The sequence below is a fragment of the Pongo pygmaeus genome, chromosome 23, assembly GCF_028885625.2.
Source record: "Pongo pygmaeus isolate AG05252 chromosome 23, NHGRI_mPonPyg2-v2.0_pri, whole genome shotgun sequence".
Lineage (NCBI taxonomy): Eukaryota > Metazoa > Chordata > Mammalia > Primates > Hominidae > Pongo > Pongo pygmaeus.
The window spans coordinates 44,376,833-44,400,556 of record NC_085931.1 but is presented as its reverse complement, the minus strand read 5'-3'; the positions used below and the strand labels follow the sequence as shown (position 1 = coordinate 44,400,556).

Sequence of the window (23,724 nt, the reverse complement as noted above, 5' to 3'; positions counted from 1 at the left end):
TCTCACTCTTGTTCAATCGTTTATTCCCCAGCAGTTAGAGTTGTCCTGCTGGGCACAGTGGTGCACACCTATAGTTCCCGCTACTTGGGAGGCTGAGTCAAGAGAATCTCTTGAGCCCAAGAGTTCAAAACTGTAGTGTGCGATGATCATGCTTGTGAATAGCCACTGCACTCCAGCCTGCCCAACATAGTAAGACCCAGTCTCTAAAAAGGTAGTAATAGAGTGGTCCCTGGCATATGGTATAGGCACAGAGTTCAGTATATATCATATGCATTTTCAGCCAGGTGCGGTGGCTCATGCCTGTAATCCCAGCACTTTGGGAGGCTGAGGTGAGTGGATCACCTGAGGTCAAGAGTTCAAAACCAGCCTGGCCAACATGGTGAAACCCCATCTCTGCTAAAAATATAAAAATTACCTGGGCGTGGTGGCGGGTGCCTGTAATCCCAGCTCCTTGGGAGGCTGAAGCAGGAGAATCGCCTGAACCCGGGAGGTGGAGGTTGCAGTGAGCCAAGATCGTGCCATTGCACTCCAGCCTGGATGACGAAGGCAAAACTCCTTCTCAATAAATAAATAAATAAATAAATGCATTTTCACATTCAGCCCTCTTAATAATTGATATAGTTGTCAAACATTTTACTTATGGAGTCATCATCAGGATGAGGCCCCAAATTCCACTCCTCCACACACAACCACACAGCCTTGGGCATGCCAACTTCTCTGTGCCAGTGTTCACACCTGAAAATGCAGATAATGGGAAAACGTATGGCAGAGGGTCGTCTCGAAGACTGAATGAGATTTAAAGTGTGCCAGATACCTCTGCAACCCGAAAGAGGGAAGGGCAGACAAACAGTGAGGGTGTGTGCATTCAAGTCAAAACATGGATGTTTCATCACACAGGCTTCTTTGAACTCTGTCTTGGTGTGGTAGTAAGCAGGAAATCCTGCAAGGTCTCAAGATGGAGAGGATAGGAGAAAAATCCCAAGATGCAAATCGGGCAGAGGTCATTATTTAAGGAGCAGCTTCGTGGGCCGGATCTCAAGGGATGGGACTGTGCAGAATGTTGGACAGAATGGGGAAGGGAAGACCTGCAGGTGGAGGGGGCACACCAGGCTATGGAATGGGTGTGGCCAGGCAAGTCTGGGTATACACAGCAGGAAGAGCTGTGGTCATAGAGGAAGCCTTAGTACTGGACTTCAGAGAAGATCGGAGTCACCACTCACTTGCTTTAGGTCTGGAGACCTAATAAGAATGTATCATCAGATTCCCATACCTGTTTCTACCAACCACATATTCAGCCTGGTTTCAAAGTTTATTTCTGGTTTCCAAGTTCTTTGGATTGACTCTATTCTACTGATTGGATGATAAGACTGAGGAAATGTATGTGTTAAGGGAAATGGCAATGCATTCCCATTGCAATTGTTAATCTTTCCAAAGATTCCTGACTCTGATTTTTAATGGTCTTCATTGACTCTAATGAGTTAATGTAACCACAGATTAGTAAACAGGGGCTATCGATCTTCACAGAGAGCAAGGAAGGAATTTACACATAGTAAGGGCCCAGTGTTGTACTAAAATCACCACTGACTTACTGACTTTTCATTCAGCATTGACTCTGTACCAGGCCCTGTGCTAAGTGCTTCTCGTGCTTTCTCTCACTTAATGCCTACTACATCGTTTGTAAGGAACGTTACACCATTTATTCAAAATCTCACTATTTGTCGGCAGCAAAGTCAAGACTGGAACATGGAGCGTTCTGTATTGAAAGCAGAAGGCTCCTGCCCCGTAGTGCTTTAAGTATGTGGTCTGTTGAAATCTTCACTCCCCACATAGAAAAAAAGGAAAAGAGGGAAGAAAGAAATTACACGTAGTAATGTTGATTACTCCCCAAAGTAATTAACCAGGATTGTGTAATGAATGACAACAGAAACAGACCTCTCTGAGGAGGTGACAGTTTAGCCGAGATTTGAAGCATGTCCTGAAGCCAGCCGCACACTTGGCCAGAGAACGACAATGTAGCAGCCCTGATGTGGGCTCCAGCTTGGCCTGTTCTGGAACTGACAGGTGGGAGGCTGGAAGGAGGAAATTGAGTTGAGACTGGGGAGGTAGGCTAGAGCTTCCTGGGCCATGATATGATGACACAGAATTTGCATTTTGTTCTGTAACACACTGGCAAAGACGGCACTTGGCTGAGAATATCCATGAGCTTTTGAACAGTAGCAATCATGCATTGTCCTTGTAGGGATCTATTGAATGCAGGACGATCTTTCTCCCTAGAAAGAAATAAAGAAACAAAGACAAAAATAAAGGACACAGAGCTTAGGACGGTCCCATGACCTTAAACGCCAACAAGAGGACAGCAAACTCCTTTATGCTCCTCTTCCCCACTATCCAATGCAAAGTGCAGGGTCCTTTGAACTGGGAGCCTCTTTTGTGGCTGTGATAAGTAAGAATCACCCTGGATAATTGCTCAGGTATAGCTTTCACCACACTTTCCTTCCCCCCCACTGAACAGAAGCAAAATTCCTTACTAGGGAGAAAGTTCACCCTGTACTCAGTAGATACTGCAAAGTTTGGCTCCAACCCCCTTCCCCCTTACTTTGGGGTTATTGAATACTGGAAAAGTGATCAAGGAAAGTACATTTATCACTCTTGCCTCAAAGCTTGAGCCGGGATAATTTTGCACATTCTGTTTAAACGATTGACATGAGAAAGCTGGATTTAGTTCTCCCTTCTTACTTCCCAGCACTAAATGCACACCTTGCTAATCCAATTTCTAGGAAATCCTCCCTCGTGAGCAGGACAGCCTGTGGGTTTACCCAGATCAGGCTGGCAGAGGGTAGATAGGCTCATTTGTGAGAGCACGTTCAGACCCCAAGGATTACTATGGCCTTATGGCTGCCAGAGCCACTTTCTGTTAGGTAGGGGCCTTTATGTGCCCCCAGAAATAATGTTAATAGTCCTAGCTAACATTTGTTGAGCACTGGTTATAAATGTGGCATTGCAAATGGATCATTATCTTATTTAATTTTCAAAACAGCCTAGGAGGCAGGCACTGCTTGCTGTTTTCCCAATTTATCAGCTGGCTTAAGGGCCTTTGCACTTGTGGCTAATTCTGCCTGAGTTCCTCCTTCTTATCAGCATGGCATGCTACCTCGCCTCCTGCAGACCCTGTCTTAAATATCATCTTCTTGGAAAAGTCTTCGCTGACCACTCATTGAAAATGTCACCACATCTCCCAGCTGAGCTTTCCTTATCTCCCCTCCCTGCTTTTTTCTTATCATACAATAGACTATATGTTTAACCTACTTACTTGTTTATCCCTCTTCTGTTAGCACATAGGCTTCCCGAGGACTAGGATTTCTATTTTCAGATGGGTTCTGGTACATAGGAGACTTGCAGAAGATACTGGTCTAACGAAAAACATAATATCATCATAACTACTTTGCAAACTAGGAAAGAGAAGTTTATAGAAATGAGCTAGTATGGGCCGGACGCGGTGGCTCACGCCTGTAATCCCAACGCTTTGGGAGGTGGGTGGATCACCTGAGGTCAGGAGTTCGAGACAAGCCTGGCCAACATGACAAAACCCCTTCTCTACTAAAAATACAAAAATTAGCCAGGTGTGGTGGCGGGCACTTGTAATCCCAGCTACTCGGGAGGCAGGAGAATCTCTTGAACCCAAGAGGCAGAGGTTGCAGTGAGCCGAGATCGTGCCACTACGCTCCAGCCTGGGTGACAAGGACGAAACTCCGTCTCAAAAAAAAAAAAAAGAAAAGAAAAGATAAGAAATGAGCCGGTATGGTCCAGGTAAGACCGAAAACAAGTAGCAGATCTAGAATTAACCTAGGCCTCAGACCTTCTAAGCGTTTACAACACTGCAGAACCAGCGCGTGGCCAAATACAAAGCCTTCTGTGGAACTGTGGTTGTGCTGGGAAATAAGGAGACACTACTCCCTATTACTCCCGTTAAAATTTTCCTTTGAAATCAACTTCTTAGTCCTTCAGGATGACAGTTACTGATGTTAACAGAAGTGGAATGTTTTAGCCCCTCTTCTGCACTAGGACTCTGCTTGTTGAGATCCAGAGGAAATAAGTTATGGTCTCATCTCTCTGCAAGCTCACTCCAGTTCATTGCCAATGCAGGAGCTTATACTTGTATTGAGTAGACCTACTGTATGGCACGTACTGTGCAGGAAGCTGTGGGTATGAAGTCAGTAACACACACCACTGCCCTCTGGAAGCTCAGAGTTTGGTGTCACAAGGCACCTACAATAACTGCAGCTCTGAAAGGCACAGATGTAGATTGTACTATGTAGTATTTTGTTACTGTTGTTGTTTTGTTTTGTTTTGTTTTTTGCAGCCATAGCCCTGTAAGTCATATTCCACATCACCCCATAGGCATCAGTATTAGAAAAGGCATGGGTTTTGGAACAAGTGAAACTGGATTTGAATCTGGGTTGTCACTTGTTAGTTGTTTACTCAATCTTTCTGTGATGTTATAAGGAATAGAGTTAATAGGCATGCCTAGTGCCTAGGTCCTGGTAAGCTGCTGCCATCACCGTTAGCTCTCAGTATCATCATTATTATTGTTCTGCCTCTGGGTGACAGTGAGTGGTGAATTCAGTGCCTACAGGTCAATAGGAACAAACTAGTTTGGTTAGAAATATACCCCAGGTAATAACAATAGTCCCTTATTAATAAGACTGACGTGTATTAGTCACTGTGCTATGCTGAGTATTTCATTATCTTATTTGATTCTCCCAACAGTGCTATAAGTTATGATTAATATGTGTTTTGCAGAAGAGTACCCTAAAGCACAGAGCAGTTATTAAGTAACCTGCCCAAGGTCATGCATGCTGTGTGGGTAGATGCTAGGACCCTGACCCTTGATTTTTTTGCTCAGCTGCCCCAGGTCATCCAAGTGTGCACTGGGGAGGTGACTGTATTCTTGCTGTCATTCCCAAATCAGTCAGAGAAGCAGCAAAAAGTACCAAATCTAGCATCAAGAGACTTTTATTCAAGCCTGTATTCTGCCACTGCATAAGCTTCCTGACCTCAGGCTGCTGACCTCACTTCGAAGTCTTGGTTTCCTCATAAATAAAATGAAGACATTGACTTAGTGATGCCCAGCCCAGCCCCTGGGCCTCTGGTTCTGGGATATGGCTCTTTCATTCATCACATAGCAGATCTACCAAAGCCAATGTCATCAGAGTTAGAAAGACCTCAGCTGAAACCCCAGCTCTGTCACTCACCAGCTGTATGACCTCTCCGAGCCTCAGTTTCCTTGTTTGTAAAAACAAGCATAAACATACCAATTTCATGGGGCTGTTCCGAGGACTCACTGAAATAACATAGCAATCAGGATCCCATCAAGAAAGACATCTGCCCTTGGGAGTCAACATATTTGAATGAAGGGACTGCATATGGGGGTGAATGGGCAGGATCGAAGGCATCAGCAAAGGATGCTGGGGCACCCAGGGACTAGCCGAAGCTGAGAGCTGGTACCAGTTCTGGGTTGAGAGATGTGTGTTAGTTTGCTAGGGCTGCCGTAACAAAATACCACAGACTGGGTGGCTTAAACAACATAGATTTATTTTTTTCTCATAGTTCTAGAAGCTAGAAGTCTGGGACCAAGGTGTTGACAGGGTTGGTTTTATCGCACCCTTCTCTCCTTGGCTTCTATATAGATGCTTCCTCTCCCTACGTCTGTAATCTCACTTCTGCGCATTTCTGCATCCTAATTGCTTCTTCACATGAGGACACCAGTCCTATTGGATTAGCGTGAGACAGCACTGCAGAGCCTCTTCAGGGAGGGTGAAGCCCCACAGGCTATATACCAGCTACTAAAAAAATGACTACCACTTTCTAAACAGAAATCCGATCTGCTGACTGGCTGGTTGGCATGGAGATTTTCTTTTTCTTTTTATTTTTTTTACGAATAATGGGCTGGCCTCTCCTCACCAATCTGGCTAGATGCTTCATGGCACATGAGGATGTCTCATTTGCCTCCCAAGAAGGACGAGATGGTGTGTATGGCCAAGCATTTCTGACCAGTTGATTGGACACTGGTCACCCGTCTGACCTCATTTTAACTTAATTACCTTTTTAAAGACCCTGTTTCCAAATTCAGTCCCATTCTGAAGTTGCTGGGGATTAGAGCTTCAACAGATGAATTTGGAGGAGGACACAATCAACTCATAACAAGATATAAAGGGAAGCAATAATGGTGCCAGAAGCCACTGAAGGCTTGAACCATGGAGATGGCTGCCAAGCAGAGGCTGAAGTGGAGGACACAGCTATTGCTGGGAACGTTGCCCACCCACATGCGAGAGTGTGCGAGGGAGAAATACACTCTCTTTCCTCCCACCCTCCAAGCTGTTGCCGAAGCTTCCGATCAGGAACCAGCCGCCAGGGATGCCAGGTGATCCCAGGGCACAGAGAAGGGCAGAGTATGGACCTGGGAGTGGAAAAACTGAGAATATGTGTCTGGCACAGAAGGGGCACTCACGAAGTGTTCATCCTTCTCACCTCATAAATGAGGAATTAAAGTAGAGAAGACACCTGTGACCTCTGCACACCTCCCTGAATGTATTTTCAGCGTCTGCTTTTTTTCTGAGCATGTGAATGAGTGAATAATGAAGGCATACTCAGTTGTGCCCTTCCATGCAGACTCACTTTGTTTAAGCTGGAAGTTGCAGAAAGCTTCTTGCCCTTTCGGCTGTTTAGGAGCTCCACATTCCAGCAGGTGCCAGCACATGTTCAACTGGTCAGAGCTGCTCGGCCATCCACGCCATCTCTCCCTTCTGGGGAGGCAAATGAGACATCATCATGTGCCGTGAAGCATCTAGCCAGACTGAGAGAGGCAGATTCATTCTTTGTTAAAAAATTAAAATATCCATACCATCCAACAAACTGGCTGGCAGATCTGACTTCTGTTCAGAGTTGCAGCCATTTTTCAGTAGCTGGTGTATAGCCCACGGGGTGTCAGAACCTCCCATCCCTCCCTCAGATGGCTCTGCAGTGCTGTTCTATGCTACTGCATCTACCCCAGCTCTTCAATTATTGTGTTGTGCTCCATTTTATTCAGTGGCAATTTTAAGACCAATATCTTGGTACTACTCAGTATATTGTTCCTGCTATACAGCTGCAGAAAATACTTCCTCCTTCCTGAAATAGGCTGGAGAGTTTTTAATAACTGCTGTAACTGCAGTGGCCTGGACACAGCCAGAATATCTTCATTCAGTAAATGTTATCTCCTGCATTCTGTTGGACTGCCTGTGAAAGCCTGTCTTGTCTCAGAGCAGGACCTCTAAGGGACTTGACATCTTCATGGATTTCTGAGCGAGAGAAGAGACAACTACAGATGAGTGAGCGTGATTTCTGCCTTGGGTTTTTCTTATCATTTACTGTCTAAAATGTGCAAAATTACTTGCCTTCTGTGATTTAGTGATTAGCTGAAAATCTGTCCAAATCTGGAAAATGACAGTAATATTACTTTCCTGGAACTGCTGTAACAAAGCACCACAAACAGTGGCTTAAAAAAGCAGAAGTTGGCCGGGCGTGGTGGCCCACGCCTGTAATCCCAGCATTTTGGGAGGCCGAGGCGGACAGATCATGAGGTCAGGAGATTGAGACCATCCTGGCTAACACGATGAAACCCCGTTTCTACTAAAAATACAAAAAATTAGCCGGGCGTGGTGGCAGGCGCCTATAGTCCCAGCTACTCAGGAGGCTGAGGCAGGAGAATGGCGTGAACCCGGGAGGTGGAGCTTACAGTGAGCCGAGATCGCGCCACTGCACTCCAGCCTGGGCAAAAAAAAAAAAAGCAGAAGTTTCTGGTTCTAGATCCTTGAAGAATCACCACACTGTCTTCCACAGTGGTTGACCCAGCAATCCCATTACTGGGTATATACCCAAAAGATTACAAATCATTCTACTATAAAGACACAAGCACACGTATGTTTATTGCAGCACTGTTTACAATAGCAAAGACTTGGAATCAACCCAAATGCCCATCAATGACAGACTGGATAAAGAAAAATTTGGCACATAGATACCATGGAATACTATGCAGCCATAAAAAAGAATGAGTTCATGTCCTTTGCAGGGACATGGATGAAGCTGGGAGCCAATATTCTCAGCAACTAACACAGGAAGAGAAAACCAAGCACCACCTGTTCTCACTCATAAGTGAGAATTGAACAATGAGAACACATGGACACAGGGAGTGGAACATCACACATGGGGGCATCTTGGTGGGGGTGGGTGGGGAAGGGGAGAGAGAGAATTAGGACAAATACCTAATGCATGAAGGGCTTAAAACCTAGATGATGGGTTGATAGGTGCAGCAAACCACCATGCCACAGGTATATCTATGTAACAAACCTGCATGTTCTACACATGTATCCCAGAACTTAAAATAAAATTTTTTTTAAAAAGCAGAAGTTTACTCTTCCACAGTCCTGGAGGCTAGAAGTCCACATGAAGGTGTTAGCCAAACCACGCTCTTTCTGAAGCCTCTAGTGGAAAATTCTTCTGATTCTTCCTTGCCTCTTCCAGCTCTGGTAGCACCAGGCATTCCTTAGGGCATATCTTCAACCCCTGCCTCTGTCGGCCCTCTTCCTTTTGTGTCTGTCTCTATCTCTTCTTATAAGGACACTAGCTATTGGATTGGAGTCTACTCTAATCCACTGTGACCTCATGTTGACTTGATTACAACTGCAAAGACATTTTCCAAGAAAAGGGTCACATGCATAGGTATTGGGAGTCAGGACTTGAACATACCTTTTGGAAAGGACATAATTCAACCCATAAGAACACTTTTCCTCAACTTTATATTTGCAAAGCACTCTGTGGTCAAAAGGAACTATCTGTGGAATCTCCTTAGATCTGCAGGGTTGACCAGTTTGGCAAGTGAGTTTGGCAAGTGAGTCTAAACGGACTAAGGAAAGCTGAGATGAGCTTAAACAGATTGATTATAGAGAAGCAGAGAGTTGGAGGAGTCAGAAATAGCTCAGGAGGAAAGGTGGGGGGAGTCTCAGGGACTTAGATCCTTGACCTTTTTTTTTTTTAACTTCGTATTAGTTGTTTTGCTTTGACCAGCCACATAGCCTTTCTGAGCCTCAGTTTCCTGAAGCCATTGGGGATAGAAACGGGGCATGAATTTGATAACCTTCTTTGAGGTTTTTTTTTTTTTTTTCTAGCTTAATATAGATTCCAGAAAAGACTAGCAAAGTAGGCAGCACGCATCACCCACCCATGAATGCCCCGCCAGCTTTGAGAAGGGGGTCTCTGTTGGTGCATAGCTGGACACACAAAGCCAGAAATTCACTCATTTCCAGTCAGCTTCGGGACCCACATTCCTTTACTTTAAAAATGGGAAGAAAAGTATATGAAGAACTCGTCCAAACCAGTAAGAAAAAGGGCAGACAACCCAATAGAAAAATGAGCAAAAGAGCAGGCAGTTCCCAAAAGAGGACAAAATGGGCAATTAACATATAAAAAGACTATGAGCCTCATTAGTCATTAAAAAATGCAAATTAAAATCCATACTGCTATACCACTATACAAAGTGTAGACCTACCCGAATGCCTAAAATGCAAAAATTGAGACAATGCCAGTTTTTAGCGGGACTGTGGAGCAATTGGAACCACTTTGCAATATCTACTTAACCCGAGCACATGCACACTCAGTGACCTGGAAATTCCACTTGGAGGTATGTACTCGACAGAAATACATACACATGCCGTCAAAAGACATGTTCAAGAATGTTTATAACAGCCGAAATGTCCGTCAATGACATAATGGGTAGAGTAAGATATTCATGTCATAGATTATTACACAGCATTAAGATGAACAAACGACAACAAACGATGAACAAACGACATTAAGATGAACAAACGACAACGGCATGCATGGGATGGATGGATTTCACAAACGTATTATTCATACAAAGGGCACATACTGTATGATTCAAAGCATATAAAGCTCAGAAATGGATAAAACTATGCTATTGTGTAAGAAGGCGAGATGAGGGCGGGCACAGTGGCTCATGCCTGTAATCCCAGCACTTTGGGAGGCCGAGGCGGTGGGATCACCTTAGGTCGGGAGTTCGAGACCAGCCTGACCAACATGGAGAAACCCCGTCTCTACTAAAAATACAAAATTAGCTGGGCATAGTGGCACATGCCTGTTATCCCAGCTACTCGGGAGGCTGAGGTAGGAGAATTGCTTGAACCCAGGAGGCAGAGATTGCAGTGAAAAGAGATCGCGCCATCGTACTTCAGCCTGGGCAACAACAGCGAAACTCCTTCTCAAAAAAAGAAAAAAGGTGAGATGATGGCAAGATAGTGGGTAGGTTTTTGAATGTAAGGGGGATTCTGGTCTAGTGATATTCTGTTTCTTGGTCTGGGTTCTAGTTATTCAATTCATGAAAATTCATCAAGCTGTACGGTTATGATCTATGCACTTTTCTGAATGTACATTCCACTCTAATAAAAAGTTTGCTTATAAAAGCAAAAAACAGAAGTACTCTGCAAGTTTTTGTTGAAAGTATTTGCCAGCCACCAAACCCTTTGTGTTCTTAGTTCTATCACAACCTTGGCCAAATGATTTCTGTCCAGTGAGATAAAGAGGAAGGGTGAAGTGTTGTTGTCTAAAAGAACCACTTCCCACAACATGAGATCCAACCACACGCTCCTTTGGGAGCCCACCTTGTCTGCCTAGAACATACCTCTATTTACCCATAACACCTCCAAGCTCTCGAGCAGGGACGACTGTGTTCTTTGTCTCTGTGTTGCTAAAATTTATATTTATTGAATGAATGAGTGAGTGAATGACCACACTCCATTCCATTCACACTTGAGAAAAACCCAGCCAAGTTAGGGAAGGTTTGAGATGGAAGGATTTCCACTTTCTCTCCCACCCCTCCCTCCTTCCCTATCTCTCTCTCTCTCTTTCTCTGTGTCACTCTCACTCTCTGTCTCTCACTCTGTCTTTCTCTCTCAAAAAGCTTTCAGGAAGAAATAATTTAAAAAGCAAAAGCTGGATTACAGAACCTTTTCATTTATATGATCAAAAGTGAGTCCCAGGTAAAATCAGCAGGGGATTTTAAATTAAGTGGTTTTTAATAAACTTACTTTCTTTTGGATTATGAATAAGAAGAGAACTCTAGTGCTTCAAAGCAGAAGGGAGGAAGGTTGCGATTGCGAGGGTGATTTTCATCAGCATTTCTGAGATGAGAGTCTGCGTGCTGCCCAGAGCCTCCTGCTGAGCAGTTGCACTGGGTCCATAGGATTTCACTGGTTCAAACCAGCAAAGCCTCAAAAACCACTGAATGACTAAGGAGCAAATCTTCATTTTCATATAGTGGCTCCTGCATTAGAGGTGGAGAGCTGAGGAAGTGCAGACCGAAGCCAGTGAGGACTCAAAATGAAGGGACAAGCAATATCCTATTAGATTCCTGGGGGAAAAGGGTCAAATCGTTCTGACAATGTTGGAAGCCATAACCACCTTTGAGATTCACTGTGCACACTGATATATCAAAACCTATTTAACTTTATTTAACCCTAATCAATCATCTCCTACACTTATTTAATTTATTTAGCCCTGCTTCCACAACATTTACCAGCATCCTACAGAATGCTACATCATACACTGTGAGAAGCTCTGAGTTTAGGAATAAAAGGTTTCATCTGAAACTTGCTCTGAACCTCATTGAAAGGAGTCATCCAGGCACTTTGGTCCCTACTTTCTCCTCCTGAGCCAAGGAAGTATGTGGTCTGAATTGACCAACCCAATTCTAGCTACATTCTTGTAGCTGGGCTAAAGAATGAAAACAGGCCAGGGAGGGAATAGTGGCAGAACCTTCTCTTAAACAGTTAGTTTTCATAATGCAAGCTTAAGGCATTCCCCTTTGCTGAAAAAGTTTTAAAGAGTTCTTGCCTGCAAGTAGTCCTGTACATGCTATGAAGTTACTTGGGTAGTTTCAGATGCAGAAAGAAGGGAATGTCCCTAACATGCAGGAGGCAAAGTTGACATAAGTTAGCTCTGACACAGTGTCCTGAGTTGAATATTTCTTGGCTCCATCCAGTTACCCACTATCACTAATCTTGGATCAGGCCCTACCCTAGACCTACAGCTTCCTTTTCACACAGGACTATCCTCTGGGAAGCCCTAATTTTCCTGGCATTTTTTTTTTTTTTTTTTTTGAGACAGAGTCTTGCTGTGTCACCCAGGCTGGAGTGCAGTGGCACGATCTCGGCCCACTGCAAGCTCCGCCTCCCGGGTTCACACCATTCTCCCGCCTCAGCCTCCCAAGTAGCTGGGACTACAGGGGCTCGCCACCACGCCTGGCTAATTTTTTTGTATTTTTAGTAGAGACAGGGTTTCACCGTGTGTTAGCCAGGATGGTCTCGATCTCCTGACCTCGTGATCCACCAGCCTTGGCCTCCCAAAGTGCTGGGATTACAGGCGTGAGCCACCATGCCCAGCCCTTTCCCAGCCTTTTATAATGATTGGGATCCTCTCAGGTTTTCACAGAGGCAGTCTGGTTATGGCCTGTGGTCTTCTCAAAGTCCTTCAGTTACTTACTGCTCCTCCAGGAGCTACTCTTTTGTTTTGGCTTTAGACCCCTGATTCAGCAAAGCCTCACCGTATTTAGTTATGAGCATGTAGATAGACACACACACACACACATACACACTCCCAGGAGGCAACATGGTATGGTTGAGACCACAAATCAAAGAGTGAAATTAATTTTACTACACATTAGCTATATGGAAGCTTTAGTTTCTTCATCTGTAACATAGAGATACTTCCATCTACTTTGCAAGTTTGTCATGAGAATCAGAGGTCATCTGGCTGGGTGTGGTGGCTCACACCTGTAATCCCAGGACTTTGGGAGGCCGAGGCAGGCGAATTATGAGGTCAGGAGTCCGAGACCAGCCTGGCCAACATGGTGAAACCCTGTCTCTACTAAAAATAAAAGAATTAGCTGGGTGTGGTGGCGCACGCCTGTAGTCCCAGCTACTCAGGAGGCTGAGGCAGAAGAATCGCTTGAACCCGGGAGGCAGAGGTTGCAGTGAGCCGAGATTGTGCCTGGGTGACAGAGTGAGACTCTGTCTCAAAAAAAAAAAAAAAAAAAAAATTCAGAGGTCATCTAAGTTAAGTTCCTTCTCTCTTCTCTCTAGTATACAGCACTTGCTTGATAAATAGTAGGTATTATCATCATTGTCACCCTTTTTTGCTTCTCTTTTTTTTTTTTTTTGCAGTTGCACTGGCAAAAAATAACGTCTAGCTCATAAAAAAGCATTATTCTCACTTTCCTCTCTGCACAGATACCTACTTTTCTTTCCTTGCCATCTTGATTACTGAGCTGTTGCCAAAAAGAAAACATTGCCCTCTGATCCACAGATGAAAAGCCCTACTACTTGACCAAATGTTCATGAGAGAATCCTTTGATTTTTAATTAATTTATTCATTTATTTATTTAGCATTGGTCTCTGTGCTCCCAGCACAACAGCTGTAGGTAAAGCGCTGCGGGTCACATGCATCCCAGCCAGCTCCCTTGACAGTCCTTGTCAAATTTAAGGCACGTTGCCTCTGTGCAGAGCACTCAGGGGCAAGGGGCTTGCTCCAAGCTCCCAGACCCCGACGACAAGGATGGGAATGGGCGGATCAGGCAGCAGCGAATGCCAGGCAAAGGCCAAAGTCAAGCTTTTTGGCACCACTTCCTCCTGACAGCAGAAAAGCAGGGTCAAAAGTCTGATTTGGGGCATGCGTTCCAAAGCCAAATCCGTGCTGTTTCAGCTTAAAAGGCTACAGTTTCAAATGGATCCATTTTCATAACTTGAAGCAATATTCACTTAAAAATCCTCTTTCTACTTGGCACGCATGCACATAATTTATATTAAATCCAGTGGGAATTATGCAAGTTCAGTGAGGGATAATTAGACACCTTAATGAGGAAATGTATAGTTTCTGTAACTGTCATTTATTAAGCTTTTATGTACCACTTCATATTTTGAAAGCACTGCACAGCCATTAATTGGGATATTTCCGCAGCCCCATAGGAGCAAGGTCAATAAACAGAGTTCTGTTTCTCTTGGATATGTTATTTCTGAAGTCTTTTATGACCTGAGTGCAAACTCCTAACCTTTGAAGAAACTGGCAGATTCTCTTATAAGCTCATATCAATATGATGATTATATTTAACATCCTAAACAGACTCATTAGCTGCTTAAGAATACAATTTAAGCTCATAATTTTCCATACAGTGGATTTTCTTTCCTTTATTATTTGTTTTCTTCCTGTGGATGTATCTCTTAGCTGCCACTTGGAATAATCTCAAGAGATCTCCTAAGCATGCAGGCTGTGACACTATAAGCCAACTATTTTCAGAACACTGAGAAGGCTATGGGCCTGGAAATGTTTGCAAAATTGCAAATATTTCAAGTTGTCCAGAACATTTCACACTCATGGGAATTTTGAAGATTATTTGAATAATCAGTGGATTACAGAGAAAAATGATTTACTAGGTGTGGGCATTAATTATCCATTAATAATTCCCACTACAGCACTGATGGATACACTTCCGCTGTACCAGATACTTTAAAGATGCCATTTTTCTTGTTTTTGTTGTTGTTGTTGTTGTTTTTAAGACAGATTCTCGCTGTGTCATCCAGGCTGGAGTACAATGGGGCGATCTCGGCTCACCACAACATCCACCTCCCGGGTTCAAGCAATTCTTCTGCCTCAGCCTCCTAAGTAACTGTGATTACAGGCACCCACCACCATGTCCAGCTAATTTTTGTATTTTTAGTAGAAACGGGGTTTTGCCATATTGGCCAGGCTGGTCTCGAACTCCTGACCTCAGGTGATCCACCCTCCTCCGCCTCCCAAAGTGCTGGGATCACAGGCGTGAGCCACCACACCTGGCCCCCATTTTCTTTTTTGTTCCTCATAATCACCTTGGAGTTAATGTGGGGTTGTCACTATATTACAAATAAGGATCTGAGGTTTAGAAACACAGTGACTTTTTTCAAGAATCATGTTGATATTAAGCAGTGATATCAGGACTCAGAGCCAAGAGTGTGTTTTCCAAGTCCACTGCAGTTTTTTCTTTTTCCTTCCCCTTCTGGGATAGCTACAAAAAAAAAAAAAAAAAAAAAAAAAAGAAGAAGCTTGTGTTCCCAGAATTCATTCTGCTGTGTCACTCTGAGGATGTGAGGATATCGGTTATAGGAATAACCTGTGGTAGGCTGGGCACGGTGGCTCACGCCTGTAATCGCAACACTTCGGGAGGCCGAGGCGGGTGGATCATGAGGTCAGGAGTTCGAGAGCAGCCTGGCCAACATAGTGAAACCCTGTCTCTACTAAAAATACAAAAAATTAGCTGGATGTGGTGGTGGACACCTATAATCCCAGCTACTCGGGAGGCTGAGGCAGGAGAATCTCTAGAACCCGGGAGGCAGAGGCTGCAGTGAGCCGAGATCACGCCATTGCACTCCTGCCTGAGCAACAGTGCAAGACTCCATCTCAAAAAAAAGAAAACGAAAAAGAAAAGAAATAACCTGTGGTTAATTATAGATTTATGAGCCAAGACAAATGTTTTCACCCATGCTAGACAACTTAATGCAGCGTTTCTAAAATTTTCTTTTTTGGGAGAAGAGGGGGACATGGGTCATTACCTTTTGAGGTCTGCAGTTCAAATGTGGTGGACAGTATTTGCTACCTGCTAGATATTCAGCAACCCATTCCTTTGAAATCACTGTCCTAGAGAGAGAAAGCTGTCTAGTTTGACCTTTGTTCTTCCTGCCTCTCACTTATATAACCTTTTTTATCCTTAAGTTTCAGTATAGACATCATTCATTTCAAGATGCCCTTCCCCTAATGCTTCCCCTGAGACACAGTCAGTTTACCTGTACCCCAGCTCCCATAGTTCTTCCCCACCTCCTATTTATCACAGTGCTTTGCGTTTTTGTGATTACCTGTCTCCCTTCCCTATCAGGCCTTGCTCCCTGAGAACAAGGACTGTGTTTTAAAAACTTCCAAGTCCCCAGTTAACTAATGAATAGAACCAAAGCAGGTGCTCAAATAAAAAAATTTTGAAATGAATCATAGACGAAATGACTTCTGAATGCAAGACCTATGATTAAAAGTAGACAGAGCCAGCTGGGCGCGGTGGCTTACGCCTGTGTTCCCAGCACTTTGGGAGGCCGAGGTGGGCGGATCACTTGAGTTCAGGAGTTCGAGACCAGCCTGGCTAACATGGTGAAACCCCTTCTCTCTTAAAAATACAAAAAACATTAGCCAGGCATGGTGGCACACACCTGTGGTCCTAGTTACTCAGGAGGCTGAGGCACACGAATGGCTTAAACCTGGGGGGCGGAGGTTGCAGGGAGCTGAGATCGTGCCACTCACTGCACTCCAGCCTGGGCAACAGAGTAAGACTCTGTCTCAAAAAAAAAACACACATACAACAAAAGCAGACAGAGTCCCCTCTGGTTTGGCATGCCAAGAGCAGCTTGCCTATGGCCCAGCTGTGGTGTCTGGGAGCCCTGATTCCCAGGAGCCCACATGAGCCTATGTCAGCCGAGCACACATGTGACATTCATGTTTAAGAGGAAGCATGGTCTTTAAAAATATCTAGGTACAAAGAAGAGCCACCCGTGGGCTCTGCTGGCACAGTAAGCACAGGGTCTTTATTAGTTGTAATGTTCTAAGATAAACAGGGCAGTAGGAAGCATTTGCCAGCACTGTGACACTGGAAACATCACCTCCGTCCTCAGCACCTCGGTTCGCACATCGATGCAAACTCAGCAGTAAGGTCTAACCAGCCCCCTTTCTAAGAATGTTGTGAGATTAGAGGAGGCTCAGGAAGCTGAGAGTGAAATTGATAAGCTTTGTGACATGTTTGCTCATGAATGTTTTTGTTTGCTTTGGATTCTGATTCTTGGTTGAATCAGGGTACAGAGAGTGGTATATTTAGTAAACTTTCTGGAATTCCAAAGAGAAAAGCAGCCTGAGAATCAGCTCATCAAGTTCACAGAGGCAGAGGTTGCGGTTGTTTTATGGCAGAGTGCCATTGTGCCAGTTTTCCTGGAAGAAGTGGTCTGATGAAAGAAAAGAAAATTAAATTATGGCGAGAACCAGATGGTCTGGCCACAACCAAGGGGTTATAGCTTGTTCTGAAGACCACCCTGAAATACTGGAGGCCTTTAATCTTGTGAAATGACGGGATAAATGACAGCAACATTTTAGCTTGGTTTTTTTGTTTGTTTGTTTTGTTTGTTTGTTTGTTTGGTTGGTTTTTGAGACTGAGTCTCACTCTGTCACCCTGGCTGGAGTGCAGTGGTGCAATCTCGGCTCACTGCAACCTCTGCCTCCCAGGTTCAAGTGATTCTCCTGCCTCAGCCTCCCAAGTAACTGGGACTATAGGCACACACCACCATGCCCGGCTCATTTTTATATTTTTAGTAGAGACAGTGTTTCTCCATGTTGGCCAGGCTGGTCTCAAACTCCTGACCTCAGGTGATCCGCCGGCCTCAGCCTCCCAAAGTGCTGGGATTACAGGCGTGAGCCACCGCGCCCAGCTAGTTTGGCTTTTCTAAAACAGATTCTGTTGGCAGTCACTCTGTTGCCCCACATCCTTGTCTGGCTTTCAGTTGTCCTCAGTGGGACTTCCCAACCACTGTGTCACACATGGGTGACAAGTGCCAACAAAATCATCTCCTCAGCCGTGGGGATACTTTGGTAGGGCCTGGGGCCTCTGAAACCCTTGGATCAGCCTTTCCAGCCATAAGCAGCTTAACTCCCAGTGGGTTTTAAGAATAGCATTTTCTCTGTAGGAAATGGCATAAACATGGTTGGAATGCACCTGTGTTGCATAGATACGAGGCTCTTCCTGATTTATTGCCTGTTCATGTGTTCAGGCTTCTGTCCTGGCATTTGCCTAAGCCTGCTATTGAAACCATCTGGCCACGATACACTCTAGTTCTTGCGTAGCCCAATCTTGTCATGCACCTCCTGCCTCCGTGCCTTTGTCCGTGGTGTTTCCTCAGACAGCTTCCCCAACTGCCTGACCAAGTCCTAGCCCAGGCCATCCAGGCCTCCCTCCTATGAGCTGTCTTCATAAGCACTGCATGATCTCAGTGTTTGCAGTCATCACATTGAATCCTAATGATGTACGTGTCTTATGTGTGTTTCCACAAAAGGGCCTGGCAAAGAATGAATGTTACACCTCTGGTAAATATCCTGAGTTAATATGTTGAATAAAGCCCATGAGATTGGCCAGGCACGGTAGCTAACACCTGTAATCCCAGCATTTTGGGAGGCCGAGGTGGGTGGATCACCTGAGGTCAGGAGTTTGAGACCAGCCTGGCCAACATGGTGAAACCCCGTCTCTACTAAAAATACAAAAAATTAGCCGGGCATGGTGGTGTGTGCTTGTAGTCCCAGTTACTTGGGAGGCTGAGGCAGGAGAATTGCTTGAACCTAGGAGGCAGAGGTTACAGTGAGCCAAGATCATGCCATTGCACTCCAGCCTGGGCGGCAGAGCAAGACTCTGTCTAAAAAAATAAAAAAATTTAAAAAGCCCATGAGATTGGTGAAAGTAGGGAAGCAAAATAAGTACAAGTCTATTTCTATGAATTCACACATAGTAGCTACTCAATAAATGACTGTTGAATGAATGAATAAAAGAAATGTAAAAGGCGTTTTAAATTTAGAATCTGTGGACTCAGTAATGGCTGACTGTAAGAGAAAAGGAAGATGGAGTAGTTGAAGATGTTTCAAGGCAAGGAGTGCCTTCAACACAGCAATCCCGGTCCAACTTCGGAAGCTGTACCCTAGCTAAGCTCTCGAGACATGAATCAAGATTAGGATATTTATTGCAACATTGTTTATAATGGCAAAAGCATAGTAAACAACCAAAATGTCCTTCAGTAGGGGAATGGATAAATAAATTGTGGTATATGCATAAAATGGATGATGTGATTACAGTGACTAAACTAGATAGGAAATACTAACATAGTTAAATCTTCAAGACATAACAGTGGGTGAAAAGGCAAGTTAGAATAGGAAATACGCAATCCAAAACACACTAAAAATACCATGTGTTGTTATTATGTGCATAGAGGATAAAAATATGAAAACAAGCCTAGAAATAAAACACAGACCCCTCGGAATACTGCCTGCCTTTGAGGAAGAGAGGAGGTAGGATGAGATGAACTTTAGATTTATCTGTAATGCTTTAATTTTTTAACAGTAAATGTGGCAATGTATTATAACATCCATTATATCTAGGTGGTGGGTATTCACCCACAACTAAATATATTAGTTTGTGTGCTTTTATATTGTTTTGAAATAGTTCATAATTTTAAAAATCAAAGTCACACAGAAGAAAAGACTGGCTAACAGGGAGAATGATCCTGCATTTCTGCATTTAGTCATCTGTTTTAGACATTCCGACTTTTCAGGCAACCTGGCAAATCACATATGCCACTTAGGACTCGCCAAGTCTCACACCATTTAAAAGCATCACTTCTCAGCTTGGTCACCAGAAACTCATAGATTTATCCTGGACCTCTCTAGAGGCTTCAAAAATGTGCATTAATGTATTTCATCATTGTTTTTAGCTTCCCACCATCCCCCCTCATTTTTTTAATACATTGGAGCATCTATCCAACCTAATTATAATTCATTTTTGTAATAAAATTAATGAAATTCTCTTTCTTTCTTTCTTTCTTTTTCTTTTTTTTTTTTTTTTTTTTTTTGAGACAGAGTCTCACTCTGTTACCCCCACTGGAGGACAGTGGTGCAATCTCAGCTCACTGCATCCTCCGTCTCCTGGGTTCAAGCTGTTCTTGTGCCTCAGCCTCAGGAGTAGCTGGGACTATAGGCGTGCACCACCACACCCGGCTAGTTTTTTTGTATTTTTAGTAGAGATGGGGTTTTACCATGTTGGCGGGGCTGGTCTTGGACTCCTGACTTCAAATGATCTGTGCACCTTGGCCTCCCAAAGTGCTGGGATTACAGGCGTGAGCCACCACGCCTGCCCACCCTTTTTTTTTTTTGAGATGGAGTCTTGCTCTGTTACCTAGACTGGAGTACAGTGGCATAATCTCGCCTCACTGCAACCTCTGCCTCCTGGGTTCAAGCAATTCTCCTGCCTCAGCCTCCTGAGTAGCTGGGATTACAAGCACACACCACAATGCCTAGCTAATTTTTTTGTATTTTTAGTAGAGACGGGGTTTCACCATGTTGGCCAGGCTGGTCTTGAATTCCTGACCTCAAGTGATCCGCCCACCTTGGCCTCCCAAAGTGCTGGAGTCACAGGTGTGAGCCACCATGCCTGGCTTCATTCATATTTTTGACTGGAATATATTTTCTTAAATCAGTCACCAGTGACTTACATCACTATATTCTCTTGGTTTGTAACTTTGTAAATGTTTCTTTTCTTTCTACCACCCAACCCCCCACATTGTTTATCTGAGTAAAACAATCAGGTAATACATTTATGGTGAATAATTTCCACTGTGTACCTTCCTCCCCAACTCCATATTCAGTGACATGACATTGCTAGCTTGAAATTAGCCATGATCGGAGTGTTTACACCTTGGCAACTGACAAATGCTACAAATCTGGCCGTTTTTTACCCCCAGAACGCTGAGTGCTCAACAGTTTTCTGAGCTGTGCAGGGCAAGTAGCATTTTTCTCATTTAACACTCATAGAAACTGAGAGTCAACAAAAGACAGGTCTTGACCTGAGTCCCATGGGTCCAAAGTGACATTGCTGGGGCTCTAGTCTATGTGGTTGAGTGGAAGAAGCACTGGCCTTGGAATCACGCAGGTCTGAGTTTGAATCTGACATAGCTACTTTTGAACTGTGAATTGACAAGTGTCCGATTTAGCCCCTCAGTTTCCTCACCTGTAAAATAAGGATAACAAAATCTATCTTGTAAAGATCTCAGGGAGCATTAGGGGAAATGATATGTGATGTGCAAAAAACCTAACAAAGCACAAAGGACCTACGCAGCAGATCTAATTTGTCCTTCAGACTTACAAGTTCAGATCTCTGTGTATTAGCCCATTCTTCCCATAGCCATATAGATACTATTTTTTTTTTCAACTCTACCTGGTCAAACATCTTTCACTAAATGGTGAATATATCTTTTCTCCAAATATGTGCCACTGGAATAAGTAAAGAGGCTTAGAGTTGACATTTGTATGTGATTTGGGGAAATCAGTTTCTTTCCTAGAGTCTTGGAAATGCAGGTGCTAGGTTTCAACTAAGATCATTTTTCAACTGCCTTGAGTCTTCCCCACTGACCATTCTGCTGAGCTAAGCATCCTGAAGAGGATTGATTTGGGGGCCTCTGGGTGCTACGGTTCCACCCACCAAATTGACTGCAGTGGCCTGCAGGGAAATTCTCTCAGCTTTTTGTGTTCTGTGCTCAGGGCTTTTTCTGCTTGCTCTAACTGATCTGATGGTAGATAGTTGCTTCTCAGCCATTCAGCTAAGCCTAAATGTATTTTTCTTTTTTAGATTTTAACTGATGTATTTATTTTTTGCCTGAATAATACGTTTAGTTGTTTTAGCTTTTTTTTTTTTTTTTTTTTTTTTTTTTTTGAGATGGAGTCCTGCACTGTCGCCCAGGCTGGAGTGCCGTGGCACGATCTCAGCTCACTGCAACCTCCACCTCCCAGGTTCAAGCGATTCTCCTGCCTCAGCCTCCCGAGTAGCTGGGATCACAGGCATGCACCACCACACCCAGCTAATTTTGCATTTTTAGTAGAGACGGGGTTTCACGTGTTGGCCAGGCTAATCTGACCTCAGGTGATCCACCCACCTCCCCTCCCAAAGTGCTGGGTTTGCAGGCATGAACCACCACCCCACCCCGCTGTTGTTTTAGTGTTTTAAAAAATACAAAAGGATATAGACAATGGGAATTTCCCTCCCTAAACAACCCTCCATTCACCCAGGTCCCTCCCGCAGAAAGTAACCAAGAAAAGATATCAAGGAAGAGGAACCACCTCTTATTATTAGTTTCTTATGAGCTCACAGGCTTCTGGAGCTCACCTTAAAGACCCAGCGTGGATGGACCAAAAAGACCCTCTTGAAATCAGGAAGACTGAGACAGGCCCATATGGCTTGTCAGTAATCATCAAGCAAATTGGCAAAGCCATACCCAGAATAAAGTCACAGAGGAGCTGTTTTTGTGTGTACGGATAAATGGTATACATCGTACAAATTCCATCTATCAGCTCAACCTAGGTAGGTGGTCATATCTCTGGGGAAAAACACAGGAGAGAACCTAATGTCTGTAAGGAACGTGCTCTGTATCCAGTGCAGAGCTAGAATCTTTTTTTTCATTATTGTGGTGAAATATACATAACATAAATTTACTGTGTTAACCATGTTTAAACATACAGTTGAGTGGCATGAAGTCCATTCACATTGTTGTGTGGCCACTACCACTGTCCATCACCAGACAATGCTAGGCTCTCCCTGCCCTCGTCACTTATTCCTTACAGCAGTCCTTTGAGACCTGTATGACCAGTCTCCATACAACAAGGAGGTCTCAGAGAGATGGTTTCACGTCTCCTGTCGAGTAACTGGCAGGTCCTAGACTTGAACCCAGGTGTATTCATCTCCAGAACAGGTGCCCCATACTGTGGAGCCTCATTGGAAGAATTTTTAGAGGGAAGACTCATCTGCAGCAGTGCACAGGCCTCTTGTCTGCATAAGACAATCATGACCGAGAGACTGTGGCTGTGCTGTGAGTAGGCATGCCTAGCTCTCCAGCTTTTTTATTTTTTGATTTTTCTCTTTTATCCTGTGCTGTTGCCCAGGGGTGATCCTGTTACTTCTGGATAAGCTGCGGAAGATGAAATGGGAGCAGATGTGGAGGCTGACCGCAGAGAGGGAGCTCATGGGCATGCTGTCTACATCCTTAGCTGACCAGGTGAGTGGCCAGGTTCGAAGGTGCAGCTATTCCTGAGTGCGCTGGTGCTGTTTCTCAAAGAAACGTAAAAGTAAATCGGTCTGAATGGTTTTCTACGTATTGTGTGACTCTGTGTGCTCTGATACAGCTGCCTTATTCTTGCCAGTCTAAGACAACAGCTCAACTCCTTAGTGCCTTCCCTTTGTTCATTCATTTGTTCATTCGGCAGACTTTCACTGAGTACTATGTATACCAGGAGCCAAGTTCAGAAAAAGGATGACAGAGATAGACGAAGGATGGAGCACTTGCCCTCATAGAGCTTAGCGTCTACTGACACAGACTCCTAAGTAGATGTCGGTGCCCTCTTCATCACCAGGTGGAGTGCACAGGGCCTGCTCTCTGGGACCCCAGAATGCCACAGCATATTTCCCAGGCAAAGTTTCACTGGCCTCCCTGGCAAACCTTTAATCTGAGCCTTTAATCTGAGTCTAACCTTTAATCTGAGCCTTTTGCTTAGATGCTGTACTAGTGTCCCTTTACTCAAGGGAAATGCACTTAAATAGAAAGAATAAACTGCAAGGAAACCACCTTGCTATGCAGGTAGCCTCAGAAACTCCTTGAACTCTACCAAACTGTTAGCAAATATTCATTTTTATTCATTTTTATTATTTTATTTTATTTTTGATATGGAGTCTCGCTCTGTCACCCAGGCTGGAATGCAGTGGCGCAGTCTCAGCTCACAGCAACCTCCACCTCCTGGGTTCAAGCAATTCTCCTG

The 23,724-nt window shown here is 44.2% G+C and overlaps 1 protein-coding gene and 1 long non-coding RNA gene across 5 annotated transcripts in view; one reads left to right on the top strand and one right to left on the bottom strand.

Moving 5' to 3' along the window:
- The window catches only part of LARGE1 (LARGE xylosyl- and glucuronyltransferase 1), a 657,275-nt gene that overhangs the window by 519,146 nt on the left and 114,405 nt on the right, over nt 1-23,724 (top strand). For all 4 annotated transcript variants that reach the window (XM_054469723.2, XM_054469722.2, XM_054469721.2 and 1 more), the window contains one exon: nt 22,855-22,967. In XM_054469723.2, coding sequence (XP_054325698.2) covers nt 22,855-22,967 — 113 coding nt within the window. The remainder of the gene's footprint in view (nt 1-22,854; nt 22,968-23,724) is intronic.
- LOC129023191 (uncharacterized) lies at nt 1,935-6,803 on the bottom strand. The gene is made up of 3 exons (XR_008496701.2): nt 6,676-6,803; nt 3,311-3,410; nt 1,935-2,270 (listed from the first exon to the last, which is right to left on the bottom strand). It is a non-coding gene; the product is annotated as an uncharacterized LOC129023191 (long non-coding RNA).